This window comes from Rutilus rutilus (assembly GCF_951802725.1).
Source record: "Rutilus rutilus genome assembly, chromosome: 13".
Classification (NCBI taxonomy): Eukaryota; Metazoa; Chordata; class Actinopteri; order Cypriniformes; family Leuciscidae; genus Rutilus; species Rutilus rutilus.
In genome coordinates, this window is record NC_140218.1 from 6,651,818 (window position 1) to 6,670,456 (window position 18,639).

The 18,639-nt window shown below is 44.1% G+C and overlaps 1 protein-coding gene across 2 annotated transcripts in view; it reads left to right on the forward strand.

The window, feature by feature from the left end:
* LOC311302612 (polycomb protein SCMH1) overlaps positions 1–18,639 on the forward strand; it is a 48,213-nt gene that overhangs the window by 13,774 nt on the left and 15,800 nt on the right. For both annotated transcript variants that reach the window (XM_084428598.1, XM_084428597.1), the window contains exons 8-9: positions 17,123–17,415; positions 17,744–17,870. In XM_084428598.1, the coding sequence (XP_084284724.1) occupies positions 17,123–17,415; positions 17,744–17,870 (420 nt within the window). The remainder of the gene's footprint in view (positions 1–17,122; positions 17,416–17,743; positions 17,871–18,639) is intronic.

An 18,639-nucleotide genomic window follows, 5' to 3' on the forward strand; every position in this document is an offset into this window, starting at 1 on the left:
AATATTAGTTGAAAAACTATTACGTCCTTTCTCAAAGTCTTGATGTTGTGTTCAGGCTCCACTAGAACAGGTTTTCCTGCTTGAATGTTGATTATTCTCCTCATATTCTCCATTGTTGCGGCTCCTCTCTTCCCAGTCTGTCAGTAACGCTCTGTTTACTTCCTGTCTCTATGAAGCCCCTCCTCCTGAAAAGCACACTGTGCTCTGATTGGTCGGCTGGAGCAGTGTGTTGTGATTGGTCGAGCGCTTCGAGTGTGTTTGGGAAATGTCCCGCCCCTTACCATAACTCAACCAGGCCCCGCCCCTTTAAAGAGGTCGCACACCGGGCGAGAAGCGCAAATTTACCTTATATTTGTCTCAAATCGTCATTATGTGCTATATTCATGTTTATGAACATATTCATATTCTGTATATCTGACTTTTATTCTTAACTCTGTGCTGCAAGATACATTTAGTTTTACATTAATTTACAGAAATCAGCTGCATGGATGAAAATGATTGGATTTTCAAGAGAGATTCTCAATTAACAGACGCTCTGAGGTAAAGTGTTCAGACTGCAGACTCAGCCATGATTGTATTTAACTGTACAGTACAATCATAACGTAGTATAGACATTATCTTAATTTCATAATGTCTTAAACATAACAATATTGCTGGCCATAAACTGAGAAAGTGCGCGTCCGCGAGTTGTGCTAGACCCGACGCTGCGCTTCTCGTCCGGTGTGCGACCCCCTTTATTCTGCGTATGTATTATTTAAATGAGGACTATTGTGACGTGTTCGTTCCCGGAAGAAACTCGAGACTACAATGGAGGCGTTCAGGAGTTCAGGAACACTGTCCCATAAAATAAAGGCAAAAAAAATCTCATGATGACCTGTAAACGGTGTGTGTGAACACCAGGGGGCGCAACAGCGCTCTCAAACTCCTCATGAGATCACATGACCGCTGCTGTGTAACAGTTGAAGATCTTCTGACCTCAGAGCACTCTTCTTTCAATCCGGATCACAGCTGTATGACTTTTTTTCTGTGAATTCCTCTCATGTCTGGTTATATTTTAAAGTGTCTTTCTGCAAATTCAGCCTGTAAAACATCATAATTCAGTTCTACTCTAATAACCATTCCCATCTGTCCTAAACTCAAACCTCCTCTGGCATTTGGGATTGAAACAAAAATATGATTTCATTAAATTCAATTTAATAATAAATAAAAAAACAAACAAAGAAGAATCATTTAGCTTAGACAAAGAGCCTAATGGCCTAATAAGAGCTTTATTTCAGCTAACGAGAACCATTTTTAATATACGTATTTAGTTAACAATAACAGCATTGGTCAGCCTAACTGTCAATCATTCTCGTTGTCATGGCGACCCACACAGTTTCCCCGCCTTCACTGTACACAATCTCACACTGAATTCTAATGATTTAATTAGGACTAACTAGGAGGGATTAATTATGATAATTGTGGTTGCTTTATTCAGTGAAGCTCTGGAGGCTTTCCCAGCGAGACTTGACTGCATTTGGCTTAGACTTGAGGTTCATAATTCATACTGGAAATCTAGTATGTATTGTATATATACAGTACATGATTTGAACTTGCCAACTACTGTAACGTCACTTTTGCTACTGAAGTTTAACATTTTGTTTTTAACCTTCTCATACTCACGAGAATGGATCGCAAAAGTAATGACAGTCTTTAGGAAACTGTATGAAGTGCCTGATTCGACCAAACAAAATCCAGGATGTTTTATAATGTTTTGCAAAATAAAACCCCATACTGAAGTCATGAATTAGCCGGGATTTAAGCCAGATCTCGTGTTTTGAATGGAGTCGGTATGAGTTATAGATGATGATATACGTGTTTCCGTTAATGTTCGTTCGGCCGCAGCTGGAATTAATTCTGAGTTTGTGCTTTGCAGAAAATTTTCCCAAATTATACAAAACTCTGCCGGATCTCCTGTTGCAGTGTTTATAATTCTGCGCTGCATGTTGTGATGTGAATTACAGACATTTGTTTAAATGATTTGTTTTGGATCTGGATAATGTGGAATGACCTGCTCTGTTTATTTTCGTTGTAGCCCATCCAAGTAATTATGTGTAAATGAGATAATTAGCGAGCGATCTGTGCGGGTCAGGGGGGATTTGAGAGTTTCTGTGAAAATAAACAAATCACACACTTAGAAACACACTGAGAAAAGATGGAAAATTAGCAGAGAAACAGGACAGGCGGAGAGGAAAGTGGTAAGAGTGTTTACAGAAAAGACCAAAGAACTGCCGTTACGGCAACATCACACAGACCAACACACTTATGCGCGGTTCAGATTGCGCGATTTTGACTCCTAAAATCTTTTCGTGTCGTGGACAAATGTCAGACTACACGTTGCTTTCCGACCAGTCATCACGTGCCGTCTTACTCGCACACATTCACTCACTCACACACACACAAACGCGCTCACTCACTCACTCTTGCTCACTCACTCACTCACACAAACATACACTCACTCACTCTCACTCACTCACTCACGCACACACACACTCACTCTCACTCAAAAACGCACTCACTCACTCACTTTCGCTCACACACACACTCACTCTCTCTCGCTCACTCACTCACTCACTCGTGCACACACACACTCGCACTCACTCACGCACACGCACACACTCACTCACTCACTCTTGACGAAACTCGTCGTGGAGGACTGAAAAAAGAAAGTAAACATACTAGTCTTTTTATCAATGTCGTGAAGCGTCGCACACGTGACGCCGGTTGTCGGCCACTATGACACACTATAGGAGATGAAGCGATCGAATCTTGCGTCCAGACGCCCGTTGTCGTTTACGAATCCCCACGACACCCTACGTCAAACGGATCGTGCCAAAATTGGTCTAAAATCGTGTAATCTGAACCAGGCATTACAGTTACAATCAAAATTATTCAACTCCCATTGCAAATCAGCTTTATTGGCAAAATTGACTGACTTTCACCTGTTTGCAATGAACAAATCAAACAAAAGTCATAGAAATAGCTCAACACAACAAGAGTTTCAAGTGGTTTCCCCAAATTCAACTGAAAATGCAACTTTTAATGACTTCTGCAGTCTCAAAATGATTCACCCCCCTGAATAGAATCCCTCACAACAGCACAAATCTGCAAAACAGGTGTCGTCTCACTAATCAAGGGCTTCATTAGTTGCACCAGGTGTGCTTGAGCTAGAACACATGAAATATCTGAACCGACTAGGTTTGTTGAGTTTGACTGCATGTTAGAAATATGGGGACGTCAAAAGAATGGTTCAAAAAGTTAAGAGAAGATTTCATCGCCCTTCACAAGCAAGGAACAGGATTCAAAAAGATTGTGATGGCACTAAATGTTCCTAGAGACACAGTTGGAAGCATAGTTAGCAAGTTCAGTGTTAAAGGAACAGTGGTTACACTACCTGGACGGGGCAGAATAAAGGAAGCTATCAACGGCTGCAATCAGATTTCTGAGAAGGCAGGATCAGAAAAACCCTTGAATGACTGCAAAAGACCTGCAGCAAGACTGGGTGGCCACAGGCACTGAGTTTTCAGCTTGAACAGTAAGGCACGTACTAAATGCATACCAGAACTTCAAGACGTACACCGCTACTGGCCCAAAAGCACAAAAAAAGTGCTCAAAATCATGAAGTTTTGTGGAGTGATGAAACAAAACTGGAACTTTTTGGCCCTGTGGATACGCGGTATGTCTGGAGGAAGAAGAATGAAGCATATGCTGTAAAGACTCTGTCTACAGCTCAGCATGGTAGGGCTTGATGATGCTCTGCGGCTGATTTACATCCTCTGGCTCTGGAAGCCTGGAGTGTGTGGAAGACAAGATGGATTCATTGAAGTATCAGGAGATCCTAGGAGAAAACGTCATGCCGTCAGTGAGGAAGCTGAAGCTTGGACCTTCCAACAGGACAATGATCCCAAGCATACCTCAGTTTCCACCAAGGCTTGGTTGCAGAAGAAGTCCTGGAAGATTCTACAGTGGCATCACCGTCACCTGACTTGAACCCCATAGAAAATCTCTGGTGGGATTTGAAGAAGGCGCAAACCCTGGAATATCACTGACCTGGAGGCCATTGCTCATGAGGAACCGGCTCAGATTCCTCAGAAACGCTGCCAGAAGCTGCTGTCTGGTTAAACATCTCGTTTGCAGCAGGTCTGAACAGCAAAAGGTTGTTCTAATAAGTACTAAAGATGCTTGCCATGAAGGGGTTGAATAATTTTGAGACTCCAAAAGACATTAAAAGTTGCATTTTCATTTGAATTTGGGGAAACCACTTGAAACATTTGTGTTGAGCTATTTCAATGAATTTTGTTTGATTTTGTTCATTGCAAACAGCTGAAAGTCAGTCAATTTTACCAATAAACCTGATTTGCAATGGGGGGTTAAATTATTTCGATTACAACTATAGGATTCTGGCTCTCACTGTACCATGGATGTTTTAGCTGTGCTGTTCTGTAGGGCAGTGTGTCATGTTGAAACTCAAGCCCGTCGGTGTGATCGCTGCCATATGCTTCAGTACGAGTGTGTCAGATCTCTGGCGAACTCTTTAAGGGCTTGTTCCTCCCGCACACCCTCTAATTTAGTTATACTGGAGATATTTAGGGTAAACACACACTCGTATCCACAGCCATGCTTAAGGGCTTTACTGTATGTGTGTTAAAGGACTGTATGTGTCCAGATGTAAGTGTGTGTGTTTGGTGAGGCCATCACTTCTGAATGTTAACAACACTTTCCATGAATAAGCTACAAAATAGGGCTCCTGTTTTTTGTGCTATTTGAACGAACGGTTGTACTTGAAGGGATAGTTCAGCCCTGTTTCGTAGTAATACACAATGAAACATCAACTTTGAATGTAAAACATCCAATAACAGCCTCGTTGTAAAACTGCATTACATTGAGAGATTAATGAAACAGTCAGAGCTGAAATATGCGGCTAAAACTGAAAGTGTAAAAAAACTAATGACATTTAGATTAGATTAGATTAGATTAGATTCAACTTTATTGTCATTACACAAGTACAGGTACAAGGCAACGAAATGCAGTTTAGGTCTAACCAGAAGTGCAATAGCAGCAAGTGCAGGATATACAGTGGTTCATAAGTGCAGAACATGGATATGTACTGAATAAATATAGAGTTGAATACTATTATAAACAAAAATTTACAGATAGATTGTCCTATGAATATAATATACAGATAACTATTACTGTGAACAGAATTTACAGCTAGATATGTACTGAATATAATAATATACAGATGGCTATTACTATTGTTCTGCCCTTCAGGCATTTAAGTTTAATTTTTATGCTTTTAATTTGGTATACTTTCAGTTTCATGCAGACTCTTATTTTGACGTTTGTTAACTGAGCTAAAACAGGAAGTAGGAAACCGCATTAGAAACGCGATAGAAACGGCAGACTGGTTAAAAATGCAGACAGTCATTTTGTCAGAGAAAATTCATCTTGCCCGTTGATTCCCCAGCAGAAGCATCGCTTGTATGTATATAATCTTTGTTCTGACTAAGATAACTTTTAAGCATTTGATTTTGTGCTGTAAAAGTAATGTTCATGAAAGCTAAGTGGTTTAGCTAATTTCAGTATTTTGCTGTTTGTTTTCTAGTTTCACTCTCTCATTTCTCATCACTCATCTCATATGTATGGATTCAGTACAATGTGAAGAAAATAAATCTGCATACAAGGAATTTTGGATTTCTTCATGTTCATGAATAGAGAGAGTTTAGCTCACTGTTTAGTTGGAGTTGTTACACCTCAGCGAGAACAGTACAGTGAAAAAGCGCAATCCGGCTGGAGTTTTCAACATCTTGAGAAGCAAGTAGATAAGCAAGATAAGTAAAATGGAATCTGAAAGGACTGACAATGCATCTGCGCGCACAAGAAAATCAAGGAGCTCTCACTCATCGGCATCGAGTGCAGCGGTAAGGGCGCGCGCTAAAGCAGAGGCGGCGAAGGCACGAGCAGCATTTGCTGAGAAAGAAGCAGAGCTGAAGGTACAAAGGGCAGAGAAGGAAGCAGAGCTACAATTAGGCAAAGCAAAGCTGGAAGCCGAACTAGGCGCACTGGAACTTCAAAGAGAGGCAGCCGCAGCTATTGCCCAAGCTGAGGCATTAGAAGCAGCCGAACTAGATCTAGAAGGTTCAATCAAGACCAATGTATCTTCTCAAGCAAATTTACAAAATGAAATTGTAACACGCACTAATGAATATGTTGAAGCACAAGCTGAACACAACGTACCACAAACTCAACCATCTGCCAATGCAACATTACCCGATGCAACATGGTCAGAAGGGAGCTACGTCACATGGAATCCTCCAGCAGAACGCAACTTACAGTTAGTGGATGGGCAAGAAGAGGTTGAAACCCATAACAGACCATCTGAGTATAACACAGCGGTGACAAAGCCATTTTTCAGCAACCATGCTAAATTCAGGGATGTAACCCACATCAGCACACCACTTAATGGAGGTCATGCAGGTCTGGTAAGATATGATGGACATCATACAGCACCCATTAGAGACGGTGGACTTCACACAACACCTGATAAAGACCACGGACACCCTACAAAACCCAAGACAACACATCATCCTCACAAATCACCACTTAAAGCAACAGCGCCATCATACATGCCTGTGTATGCTTCATCCAACCCAAGCGTGATACCTGAAACAGAACACCTGGCACGATACCTGGCTCGTCGTGATTTAGTGAGTACAAGTCTCTACCGATTCGATGATAAACCTGAAAATTATTTAGCATGGCAGTCATCATTTAGCAATGCTACTACAGGCTTAGGACTCACCTCTACTGAAATGTTAGATTTGCTGATTAAATGGCTCGGACCAGAGTCTGTGAAACACATCAAAAGGATTCGCTCTGTGCATGTCGGGAACCCAGATGTAGCACTTAAAAAGGCCTGGGATCGCCTCCAAGAGTGCTACGCTGCGCCTGAAGTAATGGAGAAGTCTCTTTTTAAGAGATTGGATGAATTCCCAAGAATATCAACCAAAGATTATGGGAAGCTGAGAGACTTAGGCGATCTTCTTATGGAAATACAGGGTGCCAGAGAAGAAGGTTACCTCGCAGGATTGGCCTACCTGGATACCGCCAGAGGCATTGGGCCCATCGTGGAGAAACTCCCTCACGGGCTACAGGAGAAATGGCTCTCAGTTGGCTCAAAATTTAAAGAAGATAACAAAGGCTACTTCCCCCCATTTGATTACTTTGCCGATTTCATCTGCGACGAAGCACGCCGGAGGAATGATCCCAGTTTCATGCTTCTATACGCCAGCAACAACGGACTGAAGTCAGACAAGGTAGTCTCAAATAATCATGGAAGAAAAATGTCCGTTTACAAGACAGACATCTCTTCAGGTAAAGACCCACCTGCGAACTCACCTGAGAGAAAGCCCGGTGGGCCAGAGAAAAACTGCCCCATTCACAACAAACCACATTCTCTAAGGAAATGCAGAGTATTTAGAGGGAAGACTCTTGAAGAAAGAAAGCGCATTCTCAAGGAGAATGGAATTTGTTTCAAGTGCTGCATATCAGCAAGTCATCTTGCAAGAGACTGTAAAGCAGCAGTAAAGTGCCTGGAGTGCGACAGTGAACGACATCATGCTGCTATGCATCCAGGTCCACCACCTCAAGTCTACAGAAGGCCTACACCCCCACCAGATAATGGCGGGGAGGAAGAGGAACATGTTAGCGACAGCACAGCCATCTCCTCACACTGCACCCAGGTATGTGGTCCAGATCGTACAGCAAGATCCTGCTCGAAGATCTGTCTGGTACGAATATACCCTCAAGGTCAACGTGAAAAGGCAACCAACATGTACGTTATTTTGGATGATCAAAGTAACCGTTCACTGGTGCGTTCAGATTTCTTCGAGCTTTTCAACATCAAGGGCCAACCATTCCCTTACACATTGAAGACCTGTGCCGGATTGGTTGAGACGTCAGGCAGAAAGGCAGAGGGTTTCCAGGTCGAATCGCTTGATAGGCAGACTAGCCTATTGCTACCACCGCTAATTGAGTGTAATGACATTCTCATTGATCGCTCTGAAATACCGACGCCTGATGCAGCCCGTCACCATCCTCACTTACGAAGAGTAGCAGCACACATACCAGAACTCGACCCCAAGGCGGAAATCCTCCTTTTGCTAGGCAGAGACATTGTGAGAGTCCATAAAGTCCGACAGCAAGTGAGCGGACCTCACAACGCCCCCTTTGCACAAAGACTGGATTTGGGATGGGTCTTGGTAGGAGACGTGTGCCTAGGAAATGCACACAAACCAGCTGTAAGTGCAATGAAGACAAGTGTGCTAGAGAATGGCCGACCCTCTATTCTCAGACCATGTAAAGGCTTCATGAAGCTGAATGAAGATGTGTCCAATGGCAAGGAGCAGAAGAACAAACCACACAAGGCATCGTTGGAGGCCCTTGGACTACATGTCTTCAGTGAGACTGAGTCCGACAACAAACCCGCCCAGTCCATGGAGGACACAATCTTTTTGGAAATCATGGACCAAGAAATGTATAGAGACACGTCAAACAACTGGGTCGCTCCTCTACCCTTTAGAGTTCCCCGTCAACGCTTGTCCAACAACCGCGAACAGGTGTTCACTCGCTTTGCCTCCCTGGAGAAAACGCTGCGGAGAAAAACTGAGATGAGAGACCAGTTTCTAGAATTCATGAAGAAAATATTTGACAACAGACATGCAGAAGTAGCTCCTCCACTGGAGGAGAATGAAGAGTGTTGGTACCTGCCTACTTTCGGAGTTTACCACCCACAAAAGCCTGGAAGCATCCGCGTGGTGTTTGACTCCAGCGCAAAGTACTTCGGCACATCTCTGAACGGTGTTCTTCTGTCAGGCCCAGACCTCAATAACTCACTAATTGGGGTGCTGATCCGCTTCCGCAAGGAACAGGTAGCAGTGATCGCTGACATACAGCAGATGTTCCACTGCTTTCTTGTCCGCAGAGACCACAGGAACTACCTAAGGTTTTTGTGGTACAGAGACAATGACATGTCTAAGGACATTATCGACTACAGGATGAGGGTCCATGTTTTCGGCAACAGTCCGTCACCATCCGTTGCCATCTACGGACTAAGGAGAGCCATCCATGAAGGTGCACACAAATACGGAGAAGACACGGTCCAGTTTGTTGAACATCATTTTTACGTAGATGATGGGCTCATCAGTGTGCCAACTGAAGCTGAAGCCATCAGTCTGCTACAGAGAACACAGACCTCTCTCAGTGAATCGAATTTGAGGCTTCACAAGTTTGCCTCAAACAGTGAAGCTGTTCTTCAGGCCTTTGCACCAGAGGACAGAGCAGTTCTGAAAGACCTTGACTTGAGTGGTGAAGTTACACCAGTGCAACGCAGTTTGGGACTGCTGTGGGAGACAACAACAGACACTTTCACATTCACAGTCTCAGAGCACAAGAAACCCTTCACTCGCAGGGGAGTTCTGTCAACGGTGAATAGTGTCTTCGATCCTTTAGGCATGGTCGCACCGGTGATTATTGAAGGCAAAAGTCTCTTGAGGGAACTCCGTGTCAACACATGCGACTGGGATGATCCTCTTCCAGAACAAAAGTTGAAGCAATGGGAAGCATGGCGTGAGTCACTCCATGACTTAAGTAAGCTGCATATCCCTCGTTCATACACAGCAACGTCACTTTCCAATGCTGTACACAAAGAGCTATGTGTGTTCTCCGACGCGTCCACAAAAGCCATTGGAGTTGTGGCATATCTCAGGACCATTCAAGCTGAGGGACAAGTCGAAGTAGGATTCATTCTAGGGAAGGCTAAGCTGGCACCACAGTCCGAACCTACCATTCCTCGGTTGGAATTGTGTGCCGCAGTATTAGCCGTGGAAGTCGCCGAACTTATCCAAGATGAACTGGACCTGAAGCTTGATGAGATCAAGTTCTATTGTGACAGCAAGGTTGTGCTTGGTTACATTTACAATCAGACAAAACGCTTCTACGTCTACGTTCACAATCGAGTCAGACGAATTCGTCAATCCACAAGGCCTAACCAATGGTTCTACGTCAACACAGAGGACAACCCGGCTGACCACGCATCCAGGTCAGTTCCTGCGTCCCAACTGACAAAGACTATGTGGTTCACTGGACCAGCCTTTTTATACAAACCAAATCCATCTGACACAGATACAAGCTGGATGTTTGAACTTGTCAACCCAGAATCAGACATGGAAATACGACCTGAAGTGAGTAGTTTTCTTACTCAGACTCAAAACCGAGGTCTTACCACCACGCGGTTTCAGCGGTTTTCATGTATGCACTCCCTCACCAGGGCTATTGCCCTACTCATCCACATAGCCAGGGCTTATAGTCACAACAAGTCCAGTGAATGTAAGGGATGGCATCACTGCAACCTCCCACGTACTCCGGATGAGTTGTCTCAGGCGAGACACATCATCATCAGGGCAGCACAGGAAGGTGTTTATGCAAAAGAGCTCGCAGTTCTTGAGCTTGGACAAGCTGTAACCAAGGACAGTTCTCTTCACAAACTCAGACCTGTTCTTGAAGGTGATCTGATTTGTGTTGGTGGCAGATTAAAACACACTGACTTGAGCACTCAAGAAAAAAACCCCATCATCTTGCCCAAGACCAGCCAAGTTTCTCTGCTGTTGGTGCGACAATATCATGAAGAGGTAAAGCATCAAGGCCGCCACTTCACAGAAGGGGCCCTGAGAGCAGCGGGCTTCTGGATCATAGGTGGAAAACGGCTTATTGCCTCTGTCTTGCACAAATGTGTAGTGTGCCGGAAGTTACGCCGAAGAACAGAGGAACAACTTATGGCAGACTTGCCTCCAGAACGCTTGCACACATGTCCACCCTTCACTTATGTAGGAGTGGATGTGTTTGGACCATGGCAAATCGTCTCCAGGCGTACACGAGGTGGACAGGCCCAAAGTAAAAGGTGGGCAATGCTCTTCTGCTGTATGAGCTCCCGAGCCGTGCACATCGAGATCATTGACTCCCTAGACACGTCCAGTTGCATCAATGCATTGAGACGTTTCTTTGCCATACGGGGACCTGCAAAGCAGATAAGATCGGACTGCGGAACAAACTTTGTGGCAGCTGCAAAAGAACTGGGATTAAGCCGACAACAACCTGACTTCAAAGTGCAGAACTTCTTGAGTCAACAAGGGTGCTCATGGGTGTTTAATCCTCCTCATGCGTCCCATATGGGTGGATCATGGGAACGTATGATAGGCCTATCAAGACGGATCCTCGATGCAATCCTGCTTCAAGAGAACATCCAACTTACCCACGACGTCCTGTGCACACTCATGATGGAAGTGACTGCGATAATCAATGGCAGGCCTCTCGTTCCAGTCTCCACTGACCCAGAGTCACCGTTCATATTGTCTCCTGCAATGATACTTACCCAGAAGGTTGGGGTTGCCCCACCGCTCGGAGACTTCACAGAAAAGGATCTTTTCAGTAGACAATGGAAACAAGTCCAAGCTCTCGCTGACAGATTCTGGCGTCGCTGGCGTCAGGAGTTCCTCCCCACCCTGCAAGTCCGCCAGAAATGGAGAGATTCTCAACAGGACCTGAAAGAAGGGGACATTGTGCTCCTGAAGGACAGTCAAGCTGCACGTAACACATGGCCTATGGCAAGGATCACAGCTGTCTTCCCTGGGAGAGACAGCAAAGTAAGGAAGGTGGAGCTCAGGACATCAGATCAAGGTTCTGCGAAGGTGTTCTTGAGACCAGTGTCAGAAGTAGTTCTTCTTCTGCCCAAAGACTGAAGATTCGGAGACATTTGATAGTTAATAGTGACCTTTAAGGTCAGACGGGGAGTGTTCTGCCCTTCAGGCATTTAAGTTTAATTTTTATGCTTTTAATTTGGTATACTTTCAGTTTCATGCAGACTCTTATTTTGACGTTTGTTAACTGAGCTAAAACAGGAAGTAGGAAACCGCATTAGAAACGCGATAGAAACGGCAGACTGGTTAAAAATGCAGACAGTCATTTTGTCAGAGAAAATTCATCTTGCCCGTTGATTCCCCAGCAGAAGCATCGCTTGTATGTATATAATCTTTGTTCTGACTAAGATAACTTTTAAGCATTTGATTTTGTGCTGTAAAAGTAATGTTCATGAAAGCTAAGTGGTTTAGCTAATTTCAGTATTTTGCTGTTTGTTTTCTAGTTTCACTCTCTCATTTCTCATCACTCATCTCATATGTATGGATTCAGTACAATGTGAAGAAAATAAATCTGCATACAAGGAATTTTGGATTTCTTCATGTTCATGAATAGAGAGAGTTTAGCTCACTGTTTAGTTGGAGTTGTTACACCTCAGCGAGAACAGTACAACTATAAACAGAATGTTTACAGATAGATATGTACTGAATATAATATACAGATGGCTGTTACTATAAACATAATTTTACAGATAGATATGTACTATGAATATATATACAGATGGCTGTTACTATAAACAGAATGTGAGCATAATATACAGATGGATATTACTATAAACAGAATTTTACAAATAGATATATGTATAAGTTAGGCTAATGAGCAGTATAACAATGGATTTAAAGTAGTGCAAATAAAGTTTGGACAGAAGCTATCCGAGTGAGTGCAGTGGAAAGTAATTGCATATTACAGTTAAGGTACGATATTGCAATGTATATATAACAGTCGGTACTGTAAATAAACAGTCGGCAGTGCAAATGAGCATATTCCAGTCAAGGTAGTAGTGCAAGATGCATATGTAAACAGTTGTTACTGTAATAACAGTCAGCAGTGCAAATGAACATTATAGTATTGCAAATAACAAAATGGAGGCAGGTGTGAGGAGGGAGAGGAGAGTCAATCAGTATATAAGGGGAGTGGGATCAATGAGGGTTAGAGTTTAATAAAGAGACAGCTCTGGGGAAAAAACTGTTCTTTAGTCTGCTGGTCCTGGTCCGGAGGCACCTGAAACGCCTGCCGGAAGGCAGGAGAGAAAACAGTCTGTGGGCTGGGTGAGAGGAGTCCTTAAGGATGCTGCGAGCTCGATGCAGACAGCGTTTCCTCTGGATGTGCTCGATGGCAGGTAGTGGAGTCCCAGTGATGCGCTGGGCGGTTTTCACCACCCGCTGCAGTGCCTTGCGCTCTGCAACAGAACAGCTCCCATACCACACTGTAGCACAGTTGGTCAGGATGCTTTCTATTGCACAGCGATAGAAGTTCACCAGGATAGTGGAGGAAAGCTGATTCTTCCTCAGTGTCCTCAGGAAGAAGAGGCGCTGGTGAGCCTTCTTGACCAGGCTGGAGGTGTTGGTTGTCCAGGTCATGTCCGCCGAGATGTGGGTCCCCAGGAACTTGAAACTGGAGACACGCTCAACAGCCATTCCATTGATGTGGATGGTGTCGTGTGTGCCTCTTGACACTTTCCTGAAGTCCACGATGAGCTCCTTCGTTTTGGTGGTGTTGAGGAGCTGGTTATTTTCGGTGCACCATGTGGCCAGGTGCTTGATCTCCTCCCTATAGGCAGTCTCATCGTTGTTGCTGATGAGACCAATCACCGTAGTGTCGTCCGCAAACTTGACGATGGAATTAGATCCGTACACAGGCTTGCAGTCGGAGGTGAAGAGGGAGTAGAGGAACGGGCTTAGCACACAGCCCTGTGGTACACCAGTGTTGAGTGTGATGGATGTGGAGCAGTTGGAGCCTGATCGAACATTCTGGGGTCTGTTGGTCAAGAAGTCCAAAATCCAGTTGCACATGGAGGTGTTGAAGCCCAGGTCTCCAAGTTTGGCTATTAACTTAGTTGGGATGACAGTGTTGAATGCTGAGCTGAAGTCAACAAACAGCATGCGTGCATAAGTGTTCTTATTGTCCAGATGTGTGAGCACAGAGTGCAGTGCCATGGAGACTGCATCCTCTGTGCTCCTATTGCTACGGTAGGCAAACTGGTGTGAGTCCAATGTGGATGGTAGAGAGTCTTTTAGGTGTGCCAGGACCAGCCGCTCAAAGCACTTCATTACGATGGGTGTGAGTGCTACAGGGCGGTAGTCATTAAGGCACTTCGGGCTGGAGTGTTTTGGCACTGGCACAATGGAAGTGCATTTAAAGCATGTTGGTACAGTTGCTTGGGCAAGAGACAGGTTGAAAATGTCTGTAAAAACCCCAGCGAGCTGCTCCGCACATGCCCTGAGTACGCGTCCAGGGATGTTGTCTGGTCCAGCAGCCTTGTGCGCGCTGATCCTGCTCAGTGCATTGCAGACATCTGTGGAGGAGAGTGTGATCGGTGGGTGGTCAGCTGAGGATTTGAGCTTGGTGGCAGTTTCTCTGTTGTCTCTTTCAAAGCGAGCATAAAAGTCATTTAGCTCGTTCAGGAAGTTGACATCAGTGGCTGCGGGGGTGGAGTGAGAGGGTTTGTAGTCACTGATGGCCTGAATGCCCTGCCACATGCGCCGAGGGTCAGCGTTGGAAAAGTGTCCCTCTATCTTAAGCTTGTAGCAGTGCTTGGCCTCTTTGATGCCCCTTTTCAGATTTGCTCTGGATGTGCTATAGGCTTGTGCATCTCCTGATCTGAAGGCAGTATTGCGTGTCTTCAATAGGAGTCGCACTTCCCTGTTCATCCATGGCTTCTGATTTGGGTATGTGGTGATCTGCTTCTGGGTTGTAACACTGTCAATGGTGGTATTAATGTAATCCAGTACAGAGGAGGTGTAGCAGTCAATGTCCGTGTGAGAGCCACTGGTGGCTTGAGAAGCAAACATACTCCAGTCTGTGTGTAGAAACCTTTCCTGGAGTGAGAAATCTGCCCCCGCAGGCCACACCTTGATGGTCTTCACTGATGGCTTCACGCGATTGATCAGAGGTGCATATTTGGGGGTGAGGAACAAAGAAAGGTGATCTGACTGTCCCAAGTGGGGGAGGGGTGTCGCGACGTAAGCTTCAGCCATGTTTGTGTAAACATGGTCTAAGGTTTTGTTTCCTCTGGTGTGACAGGAAACATGCTGGTGAAATTTCGGTAGCACTGACTTTAAGTTTGAATGATTAAAATCACCCGCAACAATAAACGCAGCTTCCGGGTGAACGGTCTGTTGTTTACTGATGGCTGCGTGAAGTTCTTTCATAGCAAACTTGGCATCAGCATCCGGGGGAATATAGGCTGCAGTTATAATAGTGGAAGTGAACTCCCGCGGTAGATAAAACGGTCTACATTTAACCATGAGAAACTCAAGGTTAGCTGAACAATGTCTCCCAACAATAGCAGAGTTTGTGCACCAAGCTTTGTTAATGTAAATGCACAATCCACCACCTCTGGTCTTACCGGAGCCATGTAATGTTCTATCTGCCCGGAATGTATGGCGTCCCGCTAGCTCAATAGCGTTGTCCGGTATTCCGCTGTTTAACCATGTTTCCGTGAAAATTAGAACATTACAGTTCAAAAGTCTCTTGCTGTATGTGATGTTGAGTCGAATCTCCTCCATTTTGTTCAACAGCGACCGTACATTGGCAAGGAAAATGCTGGGTAAAGAGAGCCGGTGTGGTGTTAGCTTTAGCTTAGCTCTTAGTCCTCCGCGCTTCCCCCGCCTTTGTTTACGATCTCGCCGGCGCCTGCGAGCACTTCCGCCCGGCCGGGCAGAGTGCATAGCCTCGGGTGATCTGGCGATCTCAGGAAGGAGTCGAAGGTTGTCCATAAAACTGTCGGAAATTCGCAAACCAATATCCAAAAGCTCACCTTGGGTGTACGATGTTAAGGCACAACTGTTCTGGACGAACAGACCCGAAATGAGCAAGAAAAATACTGCTAAATTACAGAATCTGGAGAGACCGCGAGCCTCGCGATGTACTCGCGCCGCCATCTTGGATCTTAAGCTTACCGCAAATCAAGTTTACTGAACTAAAACTTTTTTTTTTATACAAAATATATAATTTACTAAATAATTTAGACTCTATGGGTCAGATTTACGAAGGGCCAACAGGGCAAATCCCATAAAAGCATGACCAACACAATCTACCAAGAGCAGCGCAAATTAGCCTCTGTTTTAAGACATGCTGGTTTTGGTCGGTAAATAATGGCGCAAATACCAGTAAATTGACTAGATTCCTTAGTAAATCACATTGCATGATTCATTTAAATTCTCTCCTCCCGTAAATACTGCATCTGAAAGGGAAACTCCTACAAATGCATATGCAATAAAGTCAGCCGCAAAAAAAATGTCATTGAGTCTTTAGTAAATCCTGCTAAAAGAGGGTTTGCGCTGGCGCAAGATGTTAGTAAATCTGGCCCTAAAATTGCTAGAAAATCAAAGCCTTATGTCTAAGTTGAGTTCCAAATTTGAAGTTGATACCACAAAAATTGTGCCTGCTAAAAGGTTTTAAAGTTTTGTTTTCGTTCGGTTTTAAACTCGATGTCCAATTTCACAATGGTTTTCAAAGGATGAATTTTGAGTGTTTAAACTTTCATATGATAGAATTGACTGTTAGATTGATAGATTAGTCGCTTATAACGTGCATTTGAAAAAGCAACACGCATCAAACATCTTTCCAAACATGAGAAGCATTTATGAACCTCTTGTCCAACACAAGACAACATTTAATAACATGCTTTTACTCCAAGCTCACTTCATAACGACAGTTGAGCATCCTTCTGTGAGATGATGTGCTTCTTACACAGAATAAGGCAGTCGTGTGTTTATTAGTCATGTTTAATCAAAGCGTTTCAATCTTCTGTTTATTCAGCGACAGCGATAGGGATTTCCTGGAACGATGTGTGTTATCTGGTGTTCAGATGGATATGTGGTGTGTGTGTGTGTGTGTGTGTGTTTGTGTGTGAGAGACGCCCTCTGGTGTTCAGATGGGGGGGTGTGTGTGTGTGTGTGTGTGCGCGCGCGTGTGTGTGAGACGCCCTCTGGTGTTCAGATGGAGCATTTACTACCGATCAGCCGCTGCACTGACAAATTGTGCATAAAATAATCTACTTTAAACTTTATGGAAATTCGTTGTGGAAATTCCTAGTTTTTGTTAATAATAACTTTGGTCTAATGTCACTTTTATTCTTATTATTTTAATTGTGCTTTATTTTTTGCAGTCACCGTTCCAAAACCGGGTCCTACACCTTCCTCGTCCTCAAACCCCAAACCGCCCCGGCGCACCATGCCGTCTCCGTACCGGCTGCCGACTCCTCTTCCTCAGCTCCCCGTGAGGAAGGGCATCAGGGGCCGGCGGCCCAAGAGCGAGACCATCGCGCTTCTGAAAGCTCTGGCCGCCTCCACCTCGGCCCAGGACACAGAAGACCCAGGAGCTGCCACGCCCCAAACCACACCCATCTCCCAGCATCCCCTGCGCCCGTACAAGAAGAGGGGACCAAAACCAGGCAGCAAGGTAGCATTAAACGAGTTCTGTGTGTATTTACGAAAGGACTTTCACGTGAGATAATGTCGTGGTAGTGGTGCAACGGATCACAAAAATCACGTTTCGGATCAATTTTACATTTATGCATTTGGCAGACGCTTTTATCCAAATCAACTTGCATTGCATTACAAACTACACATTTTACATTCTTATCAGTTCATATCGATAAGAAATTCTTATCGAATCACATGCGTGCCGAACCGTGGGGCAGCTGGTCCTGCGATCCATTGCACCCCTATGTTGTGGAGCGTGTCATTCAGTGAAATACTGAAGTTTATCGTGTGTTTCTGTTTCTCAGAGGAAGTCCAGACTCCTTCAGAGCTCCATGTCTATCTCAGCCAGCTCAGACTCCAGGGTTCCCATGACTCGCATGCCCAGCGATGGACTCTCTTCTCTGGGATCCCCGTCATCTGTGGTGTCTACTGGTATCAAATACAACTTCTAATATCCCGTATGCTGGCACACAGAGGAACATCTGACGTCTGATCTGTATATTTAGTTTATATATCCACAACAATCCAACTATATAACTACAATAATCATACTACATAGCCATGATGATCGGATTATACTGAATAGACTATGTAACTAAAGTAATCAGACTACAAAACTACAGTGAGCAGAACATATGACCATAATAATAAAATTATATAACCATAATAAGTAGACTATATACAGTAACTGCAGTATTTAGACTGTAACCACAATCAGACCAAACAACCATAATTATCCGACTATATAACCACTATGATCAGACTAAATTACTACAATAATCAGATTATATAACCATATTGTAAGTAGATTATGTACTGTAACTGCAGTAATCAGAGTATGTAATGTAACCACAGTTATTAGACCATATGATCGTAAAATCAGACTATATAACCACTATGATCAGACTAGATAACCTCAGTATTCAGACTATATAACCATAAGAAGACTCAGTAACTGTAGTAATCAGACTGTAACCACAATTATCAGACCATATGAGTATAATAATCAGATTATATAACCACTATAATCTGACTTCATAAGGACAATAATCAGAGTATATAACTACAGTAATCAGACTATATAACCATAAGTAAACCCAATGCACAGGACAATAGAGACACCAGAATAACAATATTCATGATTCTGAAGCTGAAAATACAGAATTATTTTAGACTAATATGCTTGCACTCTGTCACTGAC